Source organism: Megascapheus bottae, chromosome 32, assembly GCF_031878675.1.
Source record: "Megascapheus bottae isolate mThoBot1 chromosome 32, mThoBot2.hap1, whole genome shotgun sequence".
NCBI classification, from domain to species: Eukaryota; Metazoa; Chordata; class Mammalia; order Rodentia; family Geomyidae; genus Megascapheus; species Megascapheus bottae.
Genome location: NC_143540.1, coordinates 3,812,539 through 3,837,475, shown reverse-complemented (window position 1 = coordinate 3,837,475; position 24,937 = coordinate 3,812,539). Strand labels below are relative to the sequence as shown.

General features: G+C 45.6%; 2 protein-coding genes and 1 long non-coding RNA gene across 3 annotated transcripts; all 3 read right to left on the bottom strand.

Annotated features, from left to right (window-relative positions):
* Positions 1-381: 381 nt before the first annotated feature.
* On the bottom strand, positions 382-3,311 carry A4gnt (alpha-1,4-N-acetylglucosaminyltransferase). The gene is made up of 2 exons (XM_090323117.1): positions 2,602-3,311; positions 382-1,024 (listed from the first exon to the last, which is right to left on the bottom strand). The coding sequence occupies exons 1-2, from the start codon at positions 3,010-3,012 to the stop codon at positions 404-406; spliced, it is 1,032 nt and encodes a 343-aa protein (XP_090179243.1). The 5' UTR covers positions 3,013-3,311; the 3' UTR covers positions 382-403.
* A 1,594-nt stretch (positions 3,312-4,905) lies between these two features.
* LOC150043049 (uncharacterized) lies at positions 4,906-13,050 on the bottom strand. Its single transcript, XR_016533494.1, has 3 exons — positions 12,963-13,050; positions 6,969-7,373; positions 4,906-4,986 (listed from the first exon to the last, which is right to left on the bottom strand). It is a non-coding gene; the product is annotated as an uncharacterized LOC150043049 (long non-coding RNA).
* Positions 13,051-13,829: 779 nt separating this feature from the next.
* Dbr1 (debranching RNA lariats 1) lies at positions 13,830-23,588 on the bottom strand. Its single transcript, XM_090323181.1, has 8 exons — positions 23,236-23,588; positions 22,265-22,389; positions 21,706-21,786; positions 20,521-20,606; positions 19,167-19,391; positions 17,939-18,019; positions 16,888-17,033; positions 13,830-16,087 (listed from the first exon to the last, which is right to left on the bottom strand). Exons 1-8 carry the CDS (start codon positions 23,586-23,588, stop codon positions 15,340-15,342), a joined length of 1,845 nt encoding a protein of 614 aa, XP_090179307.1. The 3' UTR covers positions 13,830-15,339.
* Between the last annotated feature and the right edge of the window lie 1,349 nt (positions 23,589-24,937).

Below are 24,937 nucleotides of genomic sequence, written 5' to 3'. Positions count from 1 at the left end.
ATTCTGGCTTTTTCTATTTATATGGTATCTGAGGAATCAAACATAGGTCTTTGTGCATGCTAGGCAAGCACTCTACCACTAGGCCAAACTGCCAGCCCGCCTCTCTTTCTTTTTGCCGGTTCTGGGGCTTGAACTCAAGGCCTGGACACTGTTCCTGAGCCTCTCTGTGCTCAAGCATAGCACTCTAACCACCTGAGCCACACTGCACCACTTCTGGCTTTTTCTTCGTATGTGGGACTGAGGAATCAAACCCAGGGCTTTGTGCGTGCTAGGCAAGCCCTCTACCACTAACCGCCACTGCTCCTGGGCTCGCTAGTTTAGACAGCCATTACAGATCTCGAGATGTGAGGACCCGCTGAGAGAGGGCATCACCAGTGCCATGTGGCACTGCCCAGTCTGGGCTCTATGGGGTACCCGGGCCCAGCCGTGTGGTCACAGCCCCCTGTGGGCCCTGGATCAGGACCCTGTAGGTCCTGGGGCAGTGCTGGCGGTAGAGGCGCTCCACCAGGGTGTTGCTGCCCAGGCGCACGGTCTTCCTCTCCTGGCGGTTCATGAAGTTCCACAGGTGCAGGGCGTAGGAGGCCTGGAAGCTGGGGTCCGGGGGGTCCCACACTTGGTAGTAGCGCCTCCACTCCCGGAAAGGGATGGGGTAGAACCTCTGGGGGTGCAGGAAGGACAAGTTCAGACACCGCAGGTCCGCCAGCTCCTGGAAGTCTCCCAGCGGGCACCGCACCCTGAGCATGCGCGTCATCAGAAGGGGGCCCTGGTTGCCCCAGATGTGCGAGTTGTAGTGCTCCACGAAGTTCTCCATGCAGTCCCACAGGAAAGGGTGGTGGGGCTGGAAGCCAAACACCCCATTACTGGAGGAGCGAGGGCCCTGCGCGGCCAGAAAGTTCTCCTCCGGGATGGGCCTCAGGGAGATGATATCCGTGTCCATGTAGATGCCGCCGTATTTCCAGATGATGGCCAGGCGCGACGCGTCCGAGCTGACGTGGAGCCAGAACCGCTCCTTCTGGGTGTTGATCTACAGGAGCAGGAGCCAATCAGCAGTGAGGAGAGGGAGGGGCTTCCCAGTAAAAGGTTGACCAAGAACCAATCGGCAGCAAGAAGAGGGAGGGGCTCCGCCGTAGTAATATGGCTCAGAGCCAATCAGCAGCAAGAAGAAGGAGGGGCTTCTTAGTAGTAGTGTGGCCCAGAGCCAATCAGCAGTGAGGAGGAGGAAGAGTGTGGCCTAGTGTAGCTGGGGAAGATGAGGGGAGGGAGCAATCCAGTTTTTCCCAAATCTATTTGCCCTTAAGCCTAACTTCGCAAACTTTCCAGATTTACCTCCTGAAGTAAAAAAATGTTTACAACAATTCATACCAATGGTGAGATTTTAACTAACCTTTTGAAGATTTCATTGAAATGTTAAAACAAAATTTAGTTAAAGCAATGGAAAGATAATGGAGAATCCAGCGGGGATTTCACAATGAGTCAGTATGAGAATGAGTCAGTCTTCTGCGTGGTTGTACTACATTAAGAACAAATCTTACATGGTGGAGGAAGAAGCGAAAACAAGTTTTCAAAATGCTAACAAGCTGATTTTTTTAAAGTCTCGGAAGGTAGAACAACTCAATGTGTATGCTAGTTGAAAACTTGCTGTAGACTCTTTCTCATGTGTGCCCTGGCTTGCTTGTTAATTGCACTAAGTGCTCACAGCATACGCACCAGGCTCTGTTAAAGCTTGCCAGGGCTGTAGCAATGAAAAAATGAGCCAAAATCACTACTGGGAGCCTTTAGACAATAGATAAGCAAATATATAATTTGCTGGCTGTTGATAAGGACTACAAAGGAAAGTCAAAGTTGGGTTGTGTGAGCTATGAAAGGTGCAGGATGGAAGATGGTGTTACATATAGAAGATCTGGCAGAAACTTGAATCAAGTGGGTGGAGAGACCGTGGCCATATCTGAGAGAAGACTGTTGGTTCTAGGTAAAAGGGAATCACAAGGGCAAGGGCTCTAAGGCAAAAGCACTCTGGCTGTGGGGCAGAAGCAGAGGAGAGAGGAGAGAGAAGAGGCGGGAGAAGAGAAAGGGTTAGGAATGAGCACAGATGGACTTGGCGGCAGTAGTTCACACTGTAATACTAGATCTTAGGAGGCTCAGGATCACTGTTGGAAGTCAGCTTTGGGCAGAAAGTCTATGAGATTCCATCTCCAAAATAACCAGTAAAAAGCAGGGCTGGAATCATGGCTCAAGTGATTGAGAGCCAGCTCCAGGCAGGAAAGTCCAGGAGACTGTTTTCTCCAACGAACTACATGAAAACCAGAAGTGGCACTGTGGCTTGAAGGGATTAGAGCCTTGAGCAAAAGAACTCAGGGACAGCACTCAGGGCCCTGAGTTCAAGACTGATGACCAACAAACAAACATAAATAAATAAATAAATAAATGTGAACCCCACTGAAGAGTCTTCCATTCACAGGATAGAAAAGAAAGCTAGTGAAAGTCAGAGGATCTGGTGCCAGCTCCACCTCTGTGCTCAATTTATCACTCATCCATACAGCCCTGCGTTCCCCTAACTGGTCCCTCCCAGCCCCAACTCTTGAAGTCTCCCTGAACACTTACTCGAGTGTACCATGGAAGTAGAGGTGTGTCTTCAAACAGTTTTTTCATATCCAGCGGGAAGAAGAAAACATTGTCCAACGTGGAGAGCAGGGATAAGGCTGGGTAGCTGGAGTTTGGGACCAGCTGGGTTGTGTTGCTGAGCCCCTTCATAAAGAAGGCCACTGGCTGCTCTGGATAAACGTTGGCTGCAGACTCCACGGCACAGGAGACCAGTGACGTGGGTTCTATTCTCTCAGAGGTCTCTATGAATACGATACTGCGGCCCTTATGCAAGAGGCTTTCTGGCGCCTGTGGGGACTTGAAAGGAGGCAGACAGGCAAAGAGGCAGCGGGGCTTCAGGCTGAGCCGGTAGAGAAAGCCACAGGCAAGCAGCAGGACCAGCGACAGAGACAACTGGAGCTCCTTCAGCATGTCCGCCAACCTCCTGCTTCAATGAATATGCTTCATTAACAATCGCACTAACAGGGATACCCCAAACACTGTAAAAGTGGTAGAAGAGCCAGGAGCTCACACTTATAATCCCAGCAATTTAGGAGGATAAGATCTGAAGAGTTCCGTTCAAAGCCGGCCCAGTCTAGAAAGTCTGTAAGACTCTTATTGTTAATGAACCACCAAAAAGCCAGAAGTGGAGTTGTGGCTCAAGGGGTAGAGCACTAGCTTTGAGTGAAAAAATTAAGGGACAGTACCCAGGCTCTGAGTAGCAAGACTCAGTAGTGGCATAAGAAAGACGGAAAAGAGGGCCAGGAGTTTGGCCTAGTGGTTAAAGTGCTTGCCTAGCATGCATGAAGACTCGGGTTCGATTCCTCGGTACCACATACATAGAAAAAAGCCGGAAGTGGTGCTGAGGCTCAAGTGGTAGAGCTCTAGCCTTGAGAAAGTTCAAGGACAGTGCTCAGGCCCTGAGCTCAAGCCCAGGACTGGCAAAAAAAAAAAAAAAAAAAAAAGAAAGATGGAAAAGAAAAGGAAAGGAAAATAAAGAAAAGGAAGGATTCATCAGGGTTAGTTACAGTTTTCCTAGATTTAAGAATGATCTGATTTAGGAAACTAATTAGGTGAAAGAGAAAAAAATAGTACTGGATACATTAGCACAAGACAATAAAGGAAAAAGCCATCTGATCATTTTGATTTGAAGATGGAATGGACTTTGATATCCATTTTAAAAAAGTGTAAGAAGCCAGGCTCAGGGGCTCACACCTGTAATCCTACATACTGAGGAGGCGGAGATCTGAGGATCGCAGTTCAAAGCCAGCCAAGGCACTAAAGTCTGTAAGACTCTTATCTCCAATTAACCACCAGGAAACTGGAAGTGGTGCTGTGGCTCAAGGGGTAGGGCTGTAGCCTTGAGCTGAAGAGCTCAGGGACAACGCTCCGGCTCAGAGTTCAAGTCCCACGACCGACAAAAAAAGCAAAATTAAAAAAGTGTAATAAAGCTTTGTTAAGCTAATAAATTATGCCTATCAGATCATCTATCAACTATTACCATGCACAAAACATTTGAATCACCCCATTGAGATCAGAAATACAATCCAGACACTCACCATTATTGTTCCTATCCAACAGCATTTAGCAAATTCTCACCACGCAATGACACTCAGGAAGAAAATACCTACTGTGACTTAGCCAAGAAGGAGAAATATCACGAGCTGCAGAACAGCCAAGAAAATCCAGGCGCATTTCCTGAAAGACTGAGTGAAGAAGAATATTGAGCAAAGATCAAATGGTTAAGTTAGAATGTTCAAACACACAGGTTGCAAGCAGTTGTCATGTAAATCCAACTTGAATCTACCCACTGCCCCAAACCTAGGCTTCTGAAAACTACCCCAGCACCAGTCTCTCCATAAATGGTAGCTCAAAAAAAATGGTAGCTCAGGTGTACAGCAAGCTCAATGCCAAGGGAGTCTTAGAAAACACAAACCCAGCAAACTAGAGCTAACCTTCCAGACAAAGACTTGTAATGAACTAGCATTGGAGGTCTTAGAAATCAGGACACGTTTTCCTGGTATACCTTCTGATAAATCACCTCCCAGTCTTCCAATTGAACAGCTCAGAGGTAAGTAAACAATTCAAAGATTAAGGCTAAACACAAGAAGTCCCAGTAAGCTCCTCCCTTTGCTAAGGCTCTCCTCACCTACACCCCCAAAACAGACACCAGGTGACAATTAGGCTTCCCAGGATTTCTCCCACGACTCACATACTAATTGGGGCTGTCTGGGGCTCTATCAGAGCTGGAGAAGCTGGGGACCATTTGATCTGGAGGAAGCTGTTCAGGCATAAATCTGGGGTCCATGGATTCTGCACCTACCTGCTCTGTGTAGCTTGAATCAAATTCACGGATGGAGACACAGAAGAGAATCTTCACTAGACAGAGCTAGATGTGGATTCTAGCTGCTTGGAAAACATGAGGCTTGATGAGAAAACAAAACAGGACTCATCACCTACAATTTTTTTTCTTCTGCAGGTCCTAGGGCTTGAACTTAGGGCATGGGTGCTGTCCCTGAACCTTTCTGTGCTCAAGTCTAGCACTCTACCACTTGAGCCACAGTGCCAAGTCTGGCTTTGGCTTTACTGGAGATGAAAGACTTAGAAACTTTCCTGCCTGGGCTGCTTTTAAACTGTAATCCTCCGGGTCTTTTGTCTCCGGAGTAGCTGACAAGGTGAGCCACTGGTATCCGGCTCCAGTGAATTCTTGTGTGACACGAGCCCCCTTACTGCTCTCACAAAACCAGCTTGACCGTCCATGCTGAATGAGGTAGGCCCACACCTCCCCAGGTAATTCTCACTCTAGGGTCTAGGCCCATCACCCCTGAAATAAGCATTTAGTTATCCTCTCTGGAGCTCTTCACAGCTTCAAATAAAATCTCTGCTCAGATGCAGGCACCGGTGGCTCACATCTGTCATTCTAGCTGCTCACATCTGTCATTCTAGCTACTCAGGAGGCTGAGATGTGAGGATCGCCATTCAAAAGCAGCTGGGGCAGCAAAGTCTGGGAGATTCTTGTCTCCAGTAATCTAGAAAGGGAGCTGTGGTTCAAGTGGTAGAGAGCCAGCTGAGTAAGCACGAGGCTCTGAGTTCAAAGAAAGCAAGAAAGAAAGAAAAAAAGAAAGGAAGAGAAATGGAGAGATGGAGAGGAAGGAAGGGAGGGAGGGGGGGAGGGAGGGAAGGAAGCGTCAGGCACCAGTGGCTCACACCTGTCATCCTAGCTACTCAAGAGGCTGAGATCTGAGGATCAGGGTTCCAAGCCAGCTGGGCAGGAATGCCTGTGAGACTCTTATGTCCAGTTAATCATCAAAGATCCAGAAGCGGAACTGTGGCTCACGTGGTAGAGCACTAGCCTTGAGTAAGAACTTAAAGGACAGTGTCCAGGTCCAGAGTTCAAGCACAAGGACCAACACACACACACACACACACACACACACACACACACACACACACACACACACACACACACACACACACAGAAAACAGTGTTTGCTTTAGCTTTGAGCTTTGAGCAAAAAAGCTCAGGGACAGTGTTCAGGTCGGGAGTTCAAACCCTAGGACTGACAACAAAGAAAAAAAAGGAAGGAAGGAGAGAAAGAACAAATGAAGGAAAGAGAAAAGAACAAAGAAAGAAGGAAGGATGAAAGAAGAAAGGGAGAGAGAGAAGGAAAGGGAAGGGAAGAAAAGGAAAGGAAAGGAGAAAAGAAAGGAACTGTTGCCAGGATTCTAAATGGTATTTGGGCTGGCTGCTAAACACCATTAAGTTGTTTTGTAGTCAAATTAATAAACCTTCCCCCCAGTGAACCTCTAAAAAAGATATTCTTGGGGCTGAGATGTAGCTCAGTGGCAACGTGCTTGCCTAGCAAGTACAATGTCCTGGGTTCAATCCCCAGTACCAAAAAAAAGAAAGAAAGAAAAGAAAACAAAAAGGATATTCTTTTTTTTTTTTTGCCAGTCCTGGGCTTGAGCTCAGGGCCTGAGCACTGTCCTTGGACTTTCTCAAGGCTAGAGCTCTACCACTTGAGCCTCAGCACCACTTCCAACTTTTTTCTATGTATGTGGTACCGAGGAATCAAACCTGGGTCTTCATGCATGCTAGGCAAGCACGTTAACCACTAGGCCAAACTCCTGGCCCCCAAAAAGGATATTCTTGCTGGGCACTGGTGATCGTGCCAGAAATCCTCAGAAGGCTGAAATCTGAGGACTGGGACTCAATGTCTGCCCCGGTGGAGAAAAGTTTCTCTGAGACTCTCATCTCCAGTTAACCAGCAAAAGTGCCAAAGTGGAGCTGTGGCTTCAGTGGTAGAATGCCAGCCTTGAGTGAAAAAGCTAAGACACCCTTGCCCCTCAGCGCGTCAATGAGGTATGTCCAGAAAGCATAACAGTACCTGGGCGTCCTTGGGGGTCACAAGCTGATGTCCTTCCTGGAAAGGCCTCCGATCCACCTCAACGTAGACCTTGAAGATCTCATCGACTCGTCCTTCCTTTCTCTGCTTGGCTCTTCTTTCAGCCATATCTCGCTCATGTCCCACTGTTTCTAACCTTCAGGCAGGAACCCCAGCAGAAAGCAAGAACCCTAGACTTACGGGGACACCCTGAACGGGGGGCCCCATCTTTGCCTCAGTAACTTAAGCCTGTGAGGGTCGTAGACAGCTTTTCTTCCATCTCACATGGAATGTCACTGGTTGATTCTCTCCTTCCAGGTCTTAATTATTTCAGGCCAAGCCACCTCTAGGAATCCAAGTAGAGGCGCAGCAGAGGACAGCTCTGGAGCCACGTATCGATAGGTGCACCTACCGTGGTGACAGAGAGGTTTAACAGTTATCTGCTTCCTAGAACTTCTGTAGGTGAGAGGTTTTTTTCTTCTTCTTCCTCACCTGTTGGTGGGATGGAGAGCCATGGTGGACTGACAACACCTTAGAACTCAGTGTGACTCCTTCTGGATGCATACAGCAGAGCTGGACATTCATGGCTCAACCCTATAATCTTAGCTACTCAGGAGGCTAAGATCAGAGAGGTAGGTATGGTTCAAAGCCAGCTTGGAAAGGCTGTGAGAGTGTGATCTCCAATAAAGCACCAAAAAGCTGGAGATGGGGGTAAACTTCAAGTGGTAGATCGTCCACCTTGAACAACACTACCAAAGCTAAGGGACAAATGTGTAGGCCATGACTTCAAATACCAGTACTGGCACACACACACACACAAATAAACAGACAAGCAGAATGTGGGGAAAACATCTCTAGATCCAATGTTATTGCTATTTTACAAGGCTGTTCTGGGCCTTTGGATTTAGTATAATGAGGAGGCCAGCATGGGAAATCACAGAATCAGAGAAACAATTTCTCTATCTCTTCAAATAACCTGCAGTAGAAATTGTGTAGTGACTAGGGCTCAGCTCCCCCTTACATAAAAGACCCACTGTATTGGGCCATGAAAGCTAGAGGCCTCTTTCACAATAAGCGTTTATTGACTTGCATTACACATGGAAAGTACACCTTATAATTTCTGTAGCTTCTTTCAACTTGGGTTTTATGACAAGAAGGAAATGTTAGTCCCAACCATTCTGGTCCTGTTTGCTTAGGAGTCTGTGGGACCACAGTTCCGGTTTTTAACATATTTGTTAAGCAAGTGGTACTGATAAGCTTGTTAAAACATTCAGCTACAAACAGAACAAAAGAAATACACAAGGTGCTAATCCACATTGCTTTTTCTTTTTTTTCTCTTTCCTTTCTTCTTCTTCTTCCTCCCTCCCCCCTTCCTCCTCCTCCTCCTCCTCCTTCTTCTTCTTCTTCTTTTTGTGACAGTCCTGGGGCTTGAACTCAGGTCCTGGGCACTCCTGAAGTAGCTAAGATTACAAGCATGAGCCACCTGTGCCAGGTAGAGGAAAGAATCTAAAGGGATTTTTCTTTTTTTTTTTTTTTTGCCCAGGCTGGAATTGAACCAGCATCCTCAGATCTTAGCCTGTGGAGGAGCTAGGATTATAGGCATAAGCCACTGGAAACTGTACCAATTTCTTTCTTCTCTGGAAGATGGAATAAAGGTAAAGGGGTGCCTTTATACATGGTGCAGGGACCTAGCTATATCCAGACATTTTTGGGTTCAAGTGAGGGATCTGTCCCCACTGAGTTATTGGGAAACCCAGAAAAAATTAATAATAATTTAATTATTGGCTAGAGTCAGTACTTGAGGGTCTGAGTAAAATTTCTTTTTTCTTTTTTTTTGGGGGGGGGGATGGTGGTTATGGTGCTTGAACTCTGGGCCTGGGTGCTGTCCCTGAGCTCTTTAGCATAGGGCTACCACCCCACCCCTTGAGCCACAATCCCACTTCCCGTTTTCTAGTAGTTAATTGGGAAATGAGTCTTACAGACTTTAGTGCCCTGGTTAGCTTGGAACTGTGATCCTCAGATCTCAGCCACCTGAGTAGCTAGGATTACAGGCGTGAGCCACTGCGCCTGGCTGAGTAAAATTTCTTTGTTGCATAGAAATGACTTCCACAAGTTAGAATCTAGACGATAAACTATAAACCAAAGCATATGCAAGGTCATATAAATGCACACACACATATGTAAGCACGGACTAAAGTAGGGCAACACAGGGAAGGGATGCAATAATGTAACCCTTTCAAAGGACTATAACTTACAGATGAACAAAAGGAACACCAGGAGGTTAGACCATGAGCTGTGGGGAGGGGAGGGGGGGAGCAGATAAATGGAGAAAGAAAGGATGGGCAAATGGCAAATGCAGTCATAATATTCAATATATGTATATGAAAATGGAACCAGGCAACTTGAGGGGAGGGGTAGGGTTGAGAGATGGTGGAGCCAGGTACCAGTGGCTCACATCTGTAATCCTGGCTACTTCAGGAGGCTGAGATCTGAGGATCACAGTTCAAAGCCAGCCTGAACACAGAAGTCTGAAAGTCCGTGAGACTTAATCTTCAATTAACGACCAGAAGTGACGCTGTGGCTCAAGTGGTTAAGCTCTAGCTCAGGGACAACATCCAGAGTTCAAGCCCTGCAACCAATAACAACAACAACAAAAATAAAAAGGAAAGAAAGAAAGAAAGAGAGAGATTGATGGAGGATAAAAGAAGGGGTGACACTGGTTCAGATGCATTGTCTTCACAGATTGCCATGTTGAATTGTAACCCATTTGTACAACTCCTCAAAGATAATATAACATTTAAAACAAGGTACAGCTTCAACTCATCCACACCTTTGAGTGTATGTGTATTCCAGTACTGGGTCTTGAACTCAGGGCCTGGGCAGTGTTGTTGGGCATTTTGCTCAAGGTTAGAACTCTATCGATTGAGTCACAGTTCCACTTCCAGCTTTTTCAGTGCTTACATGGAGATAAGAGTCTTAGAGGGGCCGGGAGTTTGGCCTAGTGGTTAAGGTGCTTGCCTAGCATGTATGAGGACCCGGGTTCGATTCCTCGGTACCACATACATAGAAAAAAAGCCGGAAGTGGTGCTGAGGCTCAAGTGGTAGAGCTCTAGCCTTGAGAAAAATCCAAGGACAGTGCTCAGGCCCTGAGCTCAAGCCCAGGACTGGCAAAAAAAAAAAAAAAGAATCCTTTGGGGCCGGGAGTTTGGCCTAGTGGTTAAGGTGCTTGCCTAGCATGCATGAGGATCCGGGTTCGATTCCTCGGTACCACATACATAGAAAAAAGCTGGAAGTGCTGAGGCTCAAGTGGTAGAGCTCTAGCCTTGAGAAAGTCCAAGGACAGTGCTCAGGCCCTGAGCTATAGCCCAGGACTGGCAAAAAAAAAAAAAAAAAAAAAAAAAAAGAGTCTTAGAATTGCCTGGGAGAGCTTTGAACCACAGCCCTCGGATCTCAACTTCCTGAGAATTATAGGCATAAGCCAACAGCATCTGGCTTATGTTTTCAATAAAATAATCCTAACCTCATATTTCTGGCTTTTCATTATCTGTTAAGCTATACCAATCAAACATCCTTCTGCTTATAGAACCTTCCAGAACTATCAAGGATACCTTAATACCCTTTCTGGGTTTGTTCCAGAAATTCTTGTATTTACACATATAATTCTCCACGCACACATCTCCCTTTAACATTTACTTGAGGATAAAGTAGTTGGTGGGGCAGAAGGGCAGGGAGATAAGGTGAAATCATTGTTCCAGTGAACCAATTATGTTCTCGGCCCAACTCTTTCAAGCTAAAGAACTGGACCTCAAAATGGCAGCGACTAAGGGCGGATTGAAGGAGGTTTTGCTGGGAAATTGTGGGAGACAGAGTTTAATTGCTTCTTCCTGCAAAGAACAGGGAACATAAGCCAGGCACCATCCTAGCTACTCAGAGAGCTGAGAATCACAGTTTGAAACGAGCCTGAGCAGGAAAGTCTGTGAGAGTCTTATCTCCACTAACTCACCCCAAACAAAAACAAAACAGGAAATGAGCTGTGGCTCAAGTGGTACAGCATTAACCTGGAGCAAAAAAGAAGTAAAGGAGAAAGCCCAGGTCCTACCCAGAAAGAAAGAAAGAAAGAGAGAGAGAGAGAGAGAGAGAGAGAGAAAAGAAAGAAAGGAGGGAGGGAGGGAGGGAGGGAGGGAGAGAAGAAGGAAGGAAGGAAGAAAGAAAGGAAGGAAGGAAGGAAGGAGAGAGGGGGCGGGGGTGGGCAGAAAGAAAAAAAAAAAAGAAGGAGGGGGTGGACACAGTAGCTCATGTCTGTAATCCCAGCTACTCAGGAGGCTTAGATCTGAGGATTGTAGTTCAAAGCCAGCCTGGGCACTAAAGCCATGAGACTCTTATCTCCAATTAATCATTAGAAAACCGAAAGTAGTGCCATGGCTCAAGGGGTAGTGCAGTAGCCTTGAACTAAAGAGCTCAAGAACAGTGCCCAAGCCAAGGGCAAGCCCCATGACCTGACCCCCTCCCAAAAAAAAAAGAAAGAGGGAGAGAGGGAGGGAGGGAGGGAGGGAGGAAAGGAAGGAAGGAGCGAGGGAGGGAGGGAGGGAGGGAAAGGGAGAGGGAGAGGGACAGAGGGACAGAGAGAGAGAGAGGGAGAGAGAGAGAGGGAGAGGGAGAGGGAGAGGGAGAAGAAGGAAGGGAAAAAAATATGGAACATCTGGCCTTCCTGGGCTAAGTGTCCCTCCCACAGGCTCTGGACTTTTATAAACCATCTGGGAGAAAGAACTCAATAAACTATTATAGACTATATATTTGTGTTACTCCCATATTCACATATTGAAGCCCTAACACCTTAAGGTGATGCTACTTTAAGTGATCAGGTTTAGATTGAGTCACTTATGAGAAGATCTTCCTCTTTTTCTTTCTTCTTCCCTCCGTTCTCCCTGCCTGCCACGAGGTGAGACACTCTGTTCTGTCTCATGGCTTCTCTTCTACAATGTTCTACTTCACTTTTTACAAGCAAGAAATCATTAGTATTTTACTCTGTCAAGAGACCCAAAAAGAGGCGGCCACATTCTGAGAGGCAAATACGGATAAAACACCTATCTGACCAAGATTGTTCTCCAAAATATACAAAGAACTTATAAAACTCAACCATAAACTAGGTGTGGTGGTACGCACGTGGACTCCTCTAATTCCCGCATGGTGGAGTCCAGGGGATAGGATTATAAATGTAAAGCCTGTCTGGGCTACATACTCAAGTCCTGTCCAAAACACACACACACACACACACACACACACACACACACACACACACACACACACACACGAAGCAACTCAATAAATTCAACATAATAAAAATCTATGGCTTAAAAAATAAACCAAAGCCCTTATTAGGGATTCTTTTTTTTTTTTTTCTTATTAGGGATTCTTTCCTTGCTGGTGGTAGCAAAGAACGGTACAGCTTGTGGGAGATGGCAGTTCTGTAGGCTCTTTTACTCACAGGAGCTGAAGGCTTATGTGAACACACATTACGTGTACTCTTAGCACAGGAGCCAAATGCTTACACGAACCAAAAGCCCTGCATGTGGCTGTTTACACAGGGGAGGCTGCCATCCACATGCCATTTAGGACAGGGACCATTATGGAGGCAGTATAAAGGGGAAGGGTGGACAGGGGCTGAAGGAGAAAGGACATGGAAAGGACACAGGGTTGTTGGGTTGGCCTGCAGGATGCTGTAAAGATGGATACATGATTCTGTGCACTCACCCAGCTCCACAGAATATACAGCAGCCACAGCGAGACTGCTGGTGAAAGCTGTCTGTCCTGACATAAGGACCACTCAGGGAAAGGATGCTGAGACCCTACGAGGAGGCAGAGGGCCCTTTACTGTGAACCTGTAACTCTAACTGGATGCTGATGGCTCATAACTGACAACCTAGATAATGAAGAAGCTGAGTCCTAAGGATCACGGTTCAAACACAGCCCAGGAAGAAAAGTCTGTGAATCTCTTACCTCCAATTAACTACCAAAAGGTCCTAAGTAGAGCTGTTGTTCAAGTGATAGGGCATCAGCCTTGAGTGAAAAAGCTAAGGAACATGTCCAGCCCTGGCGTTCAAGCCCCAGTAGCAGCACCAAAAAAAAAAAAAAAAGAAAAAGAAAAAAGCAATCAGGAAGGACAGGTACATTACATACAGAGGAAAAAAGATAAAGATAAGGGATTTCTTATTGTGATGCATAAAAGTGAAGGAACAAGCCAATGTAGATTTAAATCCCCTGGGAAAATCTCTGTGAAAAATGAAGACAAGCCAGGCACCAGTGGCTCACACCTATAATCCTAGCTACTCCTGAGGCTGAGATCTGAGGATCATGGTTCAAAGTCAGCCTGGGCACAAAAATCCATGTGACTCTTTTTTTGTTTTTAGGTACTGGGGATCGAACCCAGGACATTGCACTTGCTAGGCAAGCGCTTTGCCACTGAGCTACATTCCAGCCCCTATGGGAGACTCATCTCCAATTAACAAACAGGAAATGGAGGGCAGGGAGTGCGGCCAAGTGGTAGAATGTTTGCCTAGCACGCATGAAGACCTGGGATGGATTCCTCAGTACCATATATATAGAAAAAGCCAGAATTGGAGCTGTGGTTCAAGTGGTAGAGTACCAGCCTTGAGAAAGCTTAAGGAGAATGCCCAGGCCCTGAGTTCAAGCCCCAAGACTGGCAAAAAACAGCAAAACCACCACCAGAAAACTGGAAGTGGTGCTGTGACTTAAAGTGGTAGTGTGCTAGTCTTGAGCTGAAGGGCTCAGGGACAGCACCCAGGCCCAGAGTTCAAGACAAAAACCAACAAACAGAAAAATGGAAGACAAACACTCTTGGGAGAATGTGGTTAAAGTACTTTATATGCCTGGATGAAAACATAACAGTGACACCTGCTAAGATTGTTTTCGAAGGGGGAGGAAGAGTGGAGGGATGAGTTGATTAAGTATATCATATACAGAAATATCACCATTAAACCCCTTTAGACAACTAATGCATGCTAATGAAAACCACCTTCTAAAAAGAAGACAATGTTTTTAGACACACAAAGCTTAAGTGATTTATTACCAATGGATCATCACTGCAAGAAATGTTAAAAGAAAATTATACCAGGATATTTGGCTTTATGCAGGGAGTGAGGACCACTGGAAATGGAGCAGCTACATGAATAAATGTTTTTGTTTTTGTGCTCGTCCTGAGGCTTGAACTCAAGAGTCTGGAGCCTGTGTCTGAGGTTTTGTTGCATAAGTCTAGAAACTCTACCACTTGAGCCATATAACCTCCACTTCTGGCTTTTTGGTAGCTATCTGGAGGTAAGGGTCTCACAGACTTTCCTGTCCTGGTTGGCTTCAAATGGAATCCTCAGATCCCAGCCTCTTGAGTAGCTAGAGTTACAGGAATGAGCCAGTAGTGCCTAGCTACACCCTGATCAATTCATAGTCAACTACCCTACAGGGAAAACAATCTGTGTAAATATATAAATATATATATATATATATATTTATACTCACTGCTAAAGCTAAAATATGCTATGCAGAGATTGATAAGGATATCAATTTTCGGCAATGAAGTGTAAGATTTCATGTTTTACCCATGCTCGCTATTTAAATAATTTCCTGACATTTTATGGATCATCTCCAATTGCAATTTATCTGATGGACATTAAGCTGACTGGGGGAGGCGGGGGAAATGATCATGAAAAGGAGGGATAAGCCAAGTGTTGGTGGCTCACACTTGTAATCCTAGCTGTTCAGGAGGCTGAGATCTGAGGATCATGGTTCAAAGCCAGTCTGGACACAAAAAATCTGCAGAGACTCTTATCTCCAATTAACCACCAGAAAATTGGAAGTGGCTCTGTGACTCAAGTGGTAAAGCATTAGCCTTGAGCTGAAGAGCTCAGGACAGAGTCTAGGTCCAGAGTTCAGGCCCCACATCCGACAGGAAAAAAAAAAAGGAGATATAGTTAAACGTACAAAAGCAAAGTAACTTTGAAATAAATATGCCTGTTTTTGAATACATCAAAACATTTAATTTTAACTCCTTAAAAAAAAAATCTGGGTGTTCTTTGCATTCATAGTTCCATGTTACAGAAGAGGCGTCTGTCATAAAGTAAATGAGCATTAAGTGCCTAGAAATGGAGGTTAGCGACGTAGATCAATCAAGACCATGCAAGAAACTAATGCATTTATATCTAAAACATATAAAGGCCTAAAGACAGAGTTGATATCATAAAAAACAAGGAAAAAAAATCTCCTTCATAACCTCATTATTACAAAGGTAACACTTGCATCAAAAACCCAACTCTAAAAATAGGGTCACATATGTACACACAATATAGGAAGGGAAGTCAATGTCTTATGCTTCATCATCATCTTTGGCTTTGTCGTCATCTTTGGCTTTGTCGTCATCGTCGGCTTTGTCGTCATCCACTTCTGTGTAGATGGCTTGATTCCTCCTCTTAATTTTCTTTCTCTGTTCGGGTTCGTGTTCCTCACTCAGCCTCTTCAATGGTGCCTCGGTGAAATCCTTCCCATCGTCCTCTGGGGGTTTCCCTTCAGTATCCGGCAGAGAGGCAGACAAGTCATCAGAGGAGACAGCCATGGAATCCGGCAAGACCCTCACATCAGAAAAGCTCGTGGAAAGATCAGAAGCCTGACAGGATGAAGGTTCTACTGATGGCGTGTTCACGTCACTGGGGGACTTTCCACAATCCTCCTCCCCCCCCTCCTCTTCTTCCTCATCCAATGTGATCTCATCCGGGTTAATGGAGGACAGGGCGGATGTGTCTGTGGCATACTCGCTCCGGTCCTCTCCACGGTCCTCTCCAGAGTCGTTGCTCCCCTCCTCTTGCTCTTTGTCTTCCCCACACGGGGGTTTCTCTTCCTGGGCCTCCTGGAGTTTCACATTAATGTCTGTGATGCCCAGCTGGGCGCAGAACTCAGTGGTCTGAGGGTTGATACTGTGGACTGGCTGGAATGGCATCTGTAGCTGGTTGGGGTCGTGGCAGGCTGCGGTGACACTGAAGTTGCAGGGTACTTTGAGGTCTTGATTCATCCTGTCCATGACCTCCTTCATGGCTTCCTCGGTGGCACTATAATCCCACCTAGAAGAGGCAGAGCAATCCACTTTCACATGCGATCCCCCTCAAATAATAGTTGGTGAGACCGGCATGCCAAGTGCACAGAAAGGAAAGGAATCGCCCACAAAATTCTGTATGGTAAGATTGCAGTCAATTTAGTGAAGGACCATTTCAAAACTAAAAACCATCTTTAATTCGTATCTCAAAAGTGAGTATCATCATTCTGTCACCATCGTATCCATTCACTCAGAAGCTCTGGGATGATGTTCAGTCCTTGTCTCCCTCGGGAGAAAATGTGGAGCTTCTTCCTCTGTAACTGTCAGTCAACCTTCAGTTGTCCTGACACTTACTAAAGAAAAAGTTCCTTGATTTAAAAAAAATAACTAACAACTAATGATAGGAGGAGCCTGGGGCTGGGGGCTCATACCTATAATCATAGCTACTCAGGAGGCTGAGATCTTAGGATCTTAGTTCAAAGTCAGCTCAGGCAGAAAAATCTGTGAGACTTTTATCTCCAAGTAAGCACCAAAACAAACAAACTAGAAGTGCAGCTGTATGTAGCTCAGGCGGTAGAGTGTTAGCCCTGAGCACAAAAGCTAAGGGATGGAACCCAGGCCAGGGCCTGCTGGGGGAAGCAGAAGATGCCACGGGCCTCACAGGTTATGTCAGGTCAGCAGGGAGTCACTTGTTAGATTTGCCCAATGCCCAATTCCCAAGAAATACTGTCCCCTGCCCCTCTTGTCCATCCCCCAAACCCAACAAAACAAAACAACACAAAAGCAGCAGAAACCTTCCTGCAGACTCGAAGCAGAAGTTCCGCTCACCGTGTATGTAGGCCATTGTTCTCGGGCATATTCCACCGGTCCACCGTCACGTTCATGAGGTCATTAGTGGCCCGGAGAACAGCGAGCCATTCCACATCATACTCCAGCTGGTCAGAAGCACTGGGGTCATGTGCGATTTCTAAGACCTGGGGGAGAAAGCATCATGATGAGGTGATATATATGCAACCTGAATAGGCTAAAAATTTTAAGATAACCTAATCAAACTATAAAGGAATATAAGTCTGGTGCCAGCAGCTCATGCCTATAATCTCAGCTACTCAGTAGGACGAGAGTTGGAGCCAGTCTGAGCAGGAAAGTCTATGAGAGCATTATCTCTAAACAAACCACAAAAAAGCCAGAAGTGGTGCTCTGGCTCAAGTGAGAAAAGAGTGCTAGCCCCAAGCAAAAAAAGCTCAGAGGCAGTTCCTAAGACCTGAGTTCAAACCCCAGGACCAGCACAAAAACAAAAACAAGCCAGGGACTGGGAGTTTAGCCTAGTGGTAGAATGCTTGCCTAGCATGCATGAAGACCCAGGTTAGATTCCTTGGTACCACATACATAGAAAAAAGCCAGAAATGGTGCTGTGGCTCAAGTGGTAGAGCTCTATCCTTGAGAAAGCCCAAGGACAGTGCCCAGGCCTTAAGTTCAAGGCCCAGGACTGGGAAAAAAAAAAAACAAAAAAACCCACAAACAAGCCAGGCACAGTGGCTCACACTTATAATCCTAGCTACTCAGGAGGCTGAGATCTGAGGATCAAGGTTCAAAACCAGCCCAAGCACAAAAGGACCTAAGATTCTTATCTCCAATTAACCTCTAGAAAAACGGAAAGTGGGGCTTGGCTTAGGCTAGAGTGATAGCCTTGAGCTGAAGAGCTCAGGGACAGCACCCAGGCTGAGTTCAACCCCCAGGACCTACAAAAAAGAAGGAAAAAAAACCAAACCAAACTTTTAAAATCACAGCAAGAGTAAAAATTGTTTTGCCACACATACATACCACACACACACACACACACACACACACACACACACACACACACACAGTGTTTACTTACCTGAAGAAAGTCTCTATGTGGTAAGCATTTGTCCAAGGCTAAAAATCTGGTTGCTTTGGCTGTCTCTCCTGTATCCGTGGCCTAGACAAGATACAACACAAATATAGAATATTAAGGTACCATGGGTAATTCCTGTATTGTTCAGGACACTATCACAAAGGCTCCTAAGCTGTGTATAATAATGCTACTCCCCCCCCCAAAAAAAATAGTCTACATTGACTATGGAATAGAAAGCAAAGCTGGACTGGGAGGTGTGGCTTAAGGGGAAGAGCACCTGCCTACCAAGCACAAAGCTCTAAGTTACATCCTCAGTATCACCAAAAAAACAGTCACCAAACTGGAACCTGTGGCATCTGCATGACTCAGAAGATGGAGGTAAAATCAGTGAATTGTCTGTTCAAATTTCCTGCTATAGGGCCAGGAGTTTGGCCTAGTGGTTAAAGTGCTTGCCTAGCATGCATGAAGACCCGGGTTCGATTCCTCGGTATCACATATAGAAAAAAGCCAGAAGTGGTGCTGAGGCTCAAGTGGTAGAGCTCTAGCCTTGAGAAACTCCAAGGACAGTGCTCAGGCCCTGAGCTCAAGCCCAGGACTGGCAACAACAACAACAAAAAAAAAAAAAAAAAAAAAAATTTCCTGCTATATAATTATACTTCCAAAGAAGCAAGTAGGGAGAAATCATAAATGTGAAAGTGGTACTAGACGTAACACACACGCTTCCCTGAAAACTGAAGTGCTAGTGGGCTTCAGTGCTCATGCCTGTAATCCTAGCTACTCAGGAGGCTGAGATCTGAGAAGTGAGGTTCAAAGCCAGCCTGGACAAAAGAGTCCATGAAACTCTTATCTAAACTGACCAGAAAATAACCAAAAGTGGAGCAGTGGCTCAAGTGGTAGAGCACCAGACCTATTAACCACAACACAAAACTGAAGACACCAAAGAGACACACAGAGCGCCTATTTCTTCCTGGTACTGCAGGGTTCAACTCAGCCTTCAATTCCCCTCTCCACTGCAACCAGGCTGGTATAAGGCGCCACGGTACCCTGCCATTTCCCCATCAAGTCCAGACTGCTTTGTAACTATCGGCTTCTTTACCATGCCAAGCACGGAGCTACTCAGAAGAGGATGGAGACTCACTTCTCTCTCCAGCTTTACAACTCTGCCTAAGTCTCGCTCACGAGTGTTCGGTGAGCGCTGGTTAGAGGCCAGAGAAAGGACATGGCTTCCCACCTTGTGCTGCATCAAGGCTGCAAATTTGACATGAAGGTGGGCAGAGAACCAGTAAGTGGGTTTCAGATGATCCAGAAGTTCTGAGGCGGCCGGGCTGCCCAGCGTGTTATTCTCCACTTCTTGTCGGAAAAAAGACTTGATCTTAAGGAGTTCCTTCTTATTTCCATAGTGATAGATACTTCTGGGCCAGTCGTGAGATAAGAATATATCTATGGGCTGCTTCAGCTTTAAGAACAAAACAGGAAGGAAAACTCTGAACATGAGCTTAAGTAACCAAAACAACCCCGTCTCTTGTCTCCACCACTGAGATGCCCAGACTTCTGCAGAATTCATGCCAGGGACCCATCCTAACACGAGGCCCCTCACCCATCTACACAGAGAAACAGCTTTTCCCTGCCTCAGGAACCAGCCCAAGTAGCCCACAGATGGGATTATAATCATGAACCACAGTGCTTGGCTTTAACACATAATTCTTTACTGTAAGTACTGGAAAAAATAGGGCCACCTGTGAACTTCCGAAGAGCAATTCAAATTAAAAATTTTAGAAAAATCAAATTGATGTTCTCAGAAGTAGCATATAGCAGCTGGGCACCAGGTGCACGCCTCCCATCCTAGCTACTCAAGAGGCTGAGATCTGAGGATCGCGGTTCAAAGTCAGCCAGGGCAGAAAGTCCATGAGACTCTTATCTCCAAATAACCAGCAAAAAACCAGGAGTGGTGCTTTGGCTCAAAGTGGTAGAGGGCTAGCCTTGAGCAGAAGAGCTTAGGGACAGTGCCCAGGCCCAGAGTTCAAACCCTATGACTAAAGAAAACCAAAAAAACAAAAACACTATGACATACAAACCCTCAGCCTAATTTTAATTGTTCTAAAATCTAAGTGCCAGTGACTGTACACAAATTCCCTTCAAACACATCATTTGAAATATGATGTAAAAATCAATGTTAATAAATTCTTTAATTAATGGGGCCGGGAGTTTGGCCTAGTGGTTAAAGTGCTTGTCTAGCATGCATGAAGACCCGGGTTCGATTCCTTGGTACCACATACATAGAAAAAAGTCGGAAGTGGTGCTGAGGCTCAAGTGGTAGAGCTCTAGCCTTGAGAAAGTCCAAGGACAGTGCTCAGGCCCTGAGCTCAAGCCCAGGACTGGCAAGCAATAAATAAATAAATAAATAAATAAATACTTTAATTAAAAAAAAATGTCTGGTTATTTATGAATCTCCTAAAAGCAATTCAAGTCCCAAATTTTAGAAATATAACATTACTGTTCTCAAAAATATCATACAAATAGAATCAAAATGCACTCTGGTACAAAATCACTGAACTTTTTTCAAGTCTGCTGTACCTTTTACGTACCTGCTTTAATTTATAGACTTCAATATTTCTCACATGATATATACTCCTTATTGTAGAAGAATTATAAGGAGGATACTCAAAATGACCTTAAATCAGAAGAGAAACAAACTATGTTATCAACTGTCTTCCTAATAAAGCTATAACATGAATGGGATCATGCAAGTACAGCCTATCTTTATAAATCTATACCAGAGGTTAAGACCACATAGGAGAGCCATTCAGGGGCTCACATTTGTAACCCTACCTTTTTAGGAAGCTGAGATTTGAGGATCATTATTCAAAGTCAGTCTGGGTAGGAAAGTCCATGAGGCTTTTATGCATAGAAAACCAAAAGTGGAGCTGTGGCTTAAGTGGTAAAGCACTAACAGCCTTGAGCATAAAAGCACAGGGACAGAGCACAGGCCCTAAGTTCAAACCTCAGCACTGACACACTGACACACACACTGACACACACACACACACACACACACACGCACACAGAAACCACCAGGCAGAGCAAAAGGACAGAACAGATTTGCGACTTGACCATTATTTCAATGATGTTAAGTTTTGGCTGCCAAATTAATTTATGAAGTTTGATTAATAAATATAAATCTGTGCTATTCCAATAACTTAAAACTCACACATTCCAGGTTAAAAAAAAGTCTGTGAGAGTCTTACCTCCACTGAACTACTAAAAAAGCTGCAACTAGAGCTTTGGCTCAAGCACAGCCTTGAGCAAAGTGGAGGTCAGGGACAGAGCCTGGGCCCTGTGTTCAAGCCCCAAGACCTGCACAGAAAAGCCAAAACCAAACAAACAAAATGAAACATAAAAACTGAGGATGAAGCCAGGTACTGGTGATTCATACCTATAATCCTAGCTACTCAAGAGGCTGAGATCTGAGGATCACAGTTCAAAGTCAGCCTGAGCACAAAAGTCTGTGAGACTCTTATCTCCAATGAACCACTAGAAAACTCAAAGTGGTGCTGTGGCTCAAGGGGTAGCCTTGAGCTGAAGAGCTCAGGGACAGTGCCCAGGTCCAGAGTTCAAGCCCCACGACCGATCAAAACACAAACAAATAACCAAAACAACTGGGGATGAAATTCTTCACAGGAGAAATAAAGTGCAATAATTAAGTCACAGTGTAAAACATTCAGGACAGCTAAGATATAAAAGTAAAGAACGAATCTTCACAATGACAATACCTTTCCGATAGTCATGAGATTTGAAGATACCAGAGATGCCACCAATCCTCACACCTCGGTATTTCACCACACCTGCCAAACCTGGAAAATCACGCAGTGAAACTGAATTACAGCTGGGCTCTGTAGGCTCACACCTGTAATCCTGAAGCTACTCAGGAGGCCGAAATCTGAGGATCATAGTTCAAAACCAGCAGGGAAGTAAAGTTTATGACACTTAACTCCAACTGATGACCAAAAGTCCAGAAGCAGAGCTGTGGCTCAAGTGGTAGAACGCTAGCCTGGAGCACAGTAGCTCAGGGATATAGCCCAAGCACTGAGTTCCAGATCCAGGTCCAACAGTAAGTACATAAGGCAATTGTTTTTGTTAGAGAAAAAACTATGCAGAGGCCTGGAATTTCATGCAGTTCCACATAATAATTATTCAACTAAATTCTCACGATAAAATTAATGATAAAATTTACATTCTGAGAACACTGTTTAACACTGATGTTTAATTAAAATGAATTCCAACAAGCTCCTCCATCTCTTTAAAGCAAACAATGACATAGGATCAACATACCTAAATAATAAATGTTTGGTGCCACCCAGCCGCCGTAAGGTAACTCTTGCAAATGATTTGAAGCTTCATGGTTTCCGCCAATGAAGATGGTGAGAACTGGGGCCTTTTTCTCCCCAGAATAATACCTAGAAAACAGAAAGATAAAAAAGTTCTCAGTTATCAAATCCAGCAGGGATGCAAAATGTTTGGAAGGCAACGTTGATCTCATTCAAAAAAGCTCTCCGTAAAGGACTCCTTCATCCATCCTTGCCCTGAAGAACAAAGGAGTCCAGTGTCTGTGACTGACATCTATCACCCTAGCTACTCAGGAGGTTGAGATCTGAGGCTCAAGGCCAGCCCAGACCGTTAATTCCATGAGACTCTCATCTCCAATTAACTATCAAAAACAGGAAGAGGCGCTGTGGTTGAAGTAGTAGAGCATCGGCCTCGGAGCAGCATAGGGACAGCGCCCAGGCCCCGAGTTCTAGTCCCAGAACACACACACACACACTCTCTGAAGAAGGAAGCCTGGGTTTGGGACCAGCATGATTCAGTGAGGGCAAGAAGCTTATGGAGGGCTGGAAATACGGTCTAGTGGTAGAGTGCTTGCCTAGCATGCATGAAGACCAGGGTTCGATTCCTCAGTCCCACATACACAGAAAAAGCTGGAAGTGGTGCTGTGGCTCAAGTGGTAGAGCTCTAGCCTTGGGGGGGGGGGAGGATTTAGGGAGTCCGTGGCTGTAACCTGAGCGCCTAACGCGGGGACACAGCAAACCTCCTGCACCATTTACAGAACGACCCCAGATTTCCACCCAGTACACAGCAGGCACGTAAACCTGTCCAGTCCCTCGGAGTTCCCCCGAGACGCCGGAGGGGCAGCTGGGTACGGGGGGAAGGGGGGTGACATTCCCTCGGCGCCGGGGCCCGGAGGCGCGGCGCGGCCCGGAGGCGGATCCCCGGAGGCGGATCCCCGGCCGCCGCCCCGGGCTCACCGGTAGAAGGTCTGCATGTGGCGGTAGCGGGGCGGCACCGCCATGCAGCGCAGGTCGGCCTCGTTGCGCACCGCCTGGAAGTCGCCGCAGCACAGGAGCAGGTCCACCGGGCCCGGGCCGCGCCGCTCCGCCACCGCCAGCGTCTCGTAGATCTTGTCCAGCTCGCCATGGCAGCAGCCGGTCACCGCCACCCGCAGCTTACTGCCCGCGTCGCCCTGAGACTCCTGAGGCCCGGGTTCGACGTCCATGGCCACCAGACGGACGCCGTAGTTCCCGCCAACATCACGCAGCCGCGGAGGCCGCGGGGGGGGGGGGAGGGAAAACGCGCGTGACGTCACTTCCGGCGCGCACATCTCGCGAGAGCGGCATCCGGAAGGGCACAGCCGACGCCAAGTATGCCCTGGAGATGTTGATTTACATTTGTATTTATATATTTATTTACATTTGGTATATAGAAACGGCTCAGTGTATTTACATAAAACATGTAGTTTACACACCATGTTATAGACTATATTATAGATATATCATTTACGTATTACATAGTATATAACACTTCACTTCCATGTTACATTATACTATATTATTGTGATAGCATAATATATACTATACGTCGTAGCATATGATACATTACAATAATAAACTATATACGATACTATAACATACTATATATTACAGTATTATATAGAAATGTGTTTATGCATATAGTTGCATGGAAGTTTACATGTATTTATTTTACATGCAAATTTACACGTGCCTTAGGTAAACATATTTACATGTAAATCTCTGTGTAAGTATATGTGGATTTGCATGTAGATACTGACATGAAGTATGTATTTACATAAATATGTACTTATGCTAGTGTGAATTTACATAAATATGTGATTTATATATAATCACATATATTTACATAAAGTATACATTTACATACTACATAAGCATTTTAATAGCTTTACATGTATTCGCTTGTATTTGTATTTATTACATGTAAATAGCTGTTACAGATGCTTATCTACATTTACTTATGTTTACTTGTATTTCCTTATCTATATTTGCTATACATTATGCACTTATTTATTTACTTATCTATGTATTATGTCAGTGTAGGGGGTTGATGGTTGTCCCTCGGCTGTTTTGCTCCAGTGGAGCGATTTGTTCCACCACTTGAGCCACAGTTCCATTTCTGGCTGTTGAGTAGTGAACTGGAGAGCAGAGTCTCTTGGACTTCCCTGTCCAGGCTGGCTGTGAACCGCGATCCTCAGATCTCAGCCTTCTGAGCAGCTAGGTTGACAGCCCACACGTGAGCCTTGGGAATGCGGTTGCCCTGGAGATTTTAGTGTGCACTGGGAAAATCAAGGAGACTCAAACTGAAGGACGACACTTGGAAGGCTATCTTTAGCTTTAGTCCAGGGGGGAGGCAACAGCCTAATTCAGGCATGTGGCCTCATTTCTCCATAAAACATTCAAACGTTTGATCAAGCCCCCTCCACCCCGAATTGATTCAGAGGCCAGAAACAGGCTATCCCGCGTGTTGTATGAATCTTTTTACGTTCCAGACTAAGTACTGGTGTTCACTGAGGCTCCTCCATCAAGTCTTATTTAACACTCGGGAAAACTGAAGTGGAAAGGAGATTTAATAATCTCTGATGACTGAAGTCCATTCTCGACGGGGAGAAGCGGGAGCGGGCAGTCACCTGTCACATTC

Bases quoted from the DNA above. Each gene is read 5' to 3' on its own strand.
- A4gnt (XM_090323117.1), bottom strand. From the start codon at position 3,012: ATGCTGAAGGAGCTCCAGTTGTCTCTGTCGCTGGTCCTGCTGCTTGCC. The intron at 1,025-2,601 runs GTAAGTGTTCAG...CTGCTCCTGTAG, and splicing joins TACTTCCATGGTACACTCGA to ATCAACACCCAGAAGGAGCG.
- Dbr1 (XM_090323181.1), bottom strand. From the start codon at position 23,588: ATGTGCGCGCCGGAAGTGACGTCACGCGCGTTTTCCCTCCCCCCCCCC. The intron at 20,607-21,705 runs GTATTGTCATTG...TTCTGATTTAAG, and splicing joins ATCTCATGACTATCGGAAAG to GTCATTTTGAGTATCCTCCT. The intron at 16,088-16,887 runs GTGAGCGGAACT...TGCCTCTTCTAG, and splicing joins AACAATGGCCTACATACACG to GTGGGATTATAGTGCCACCG.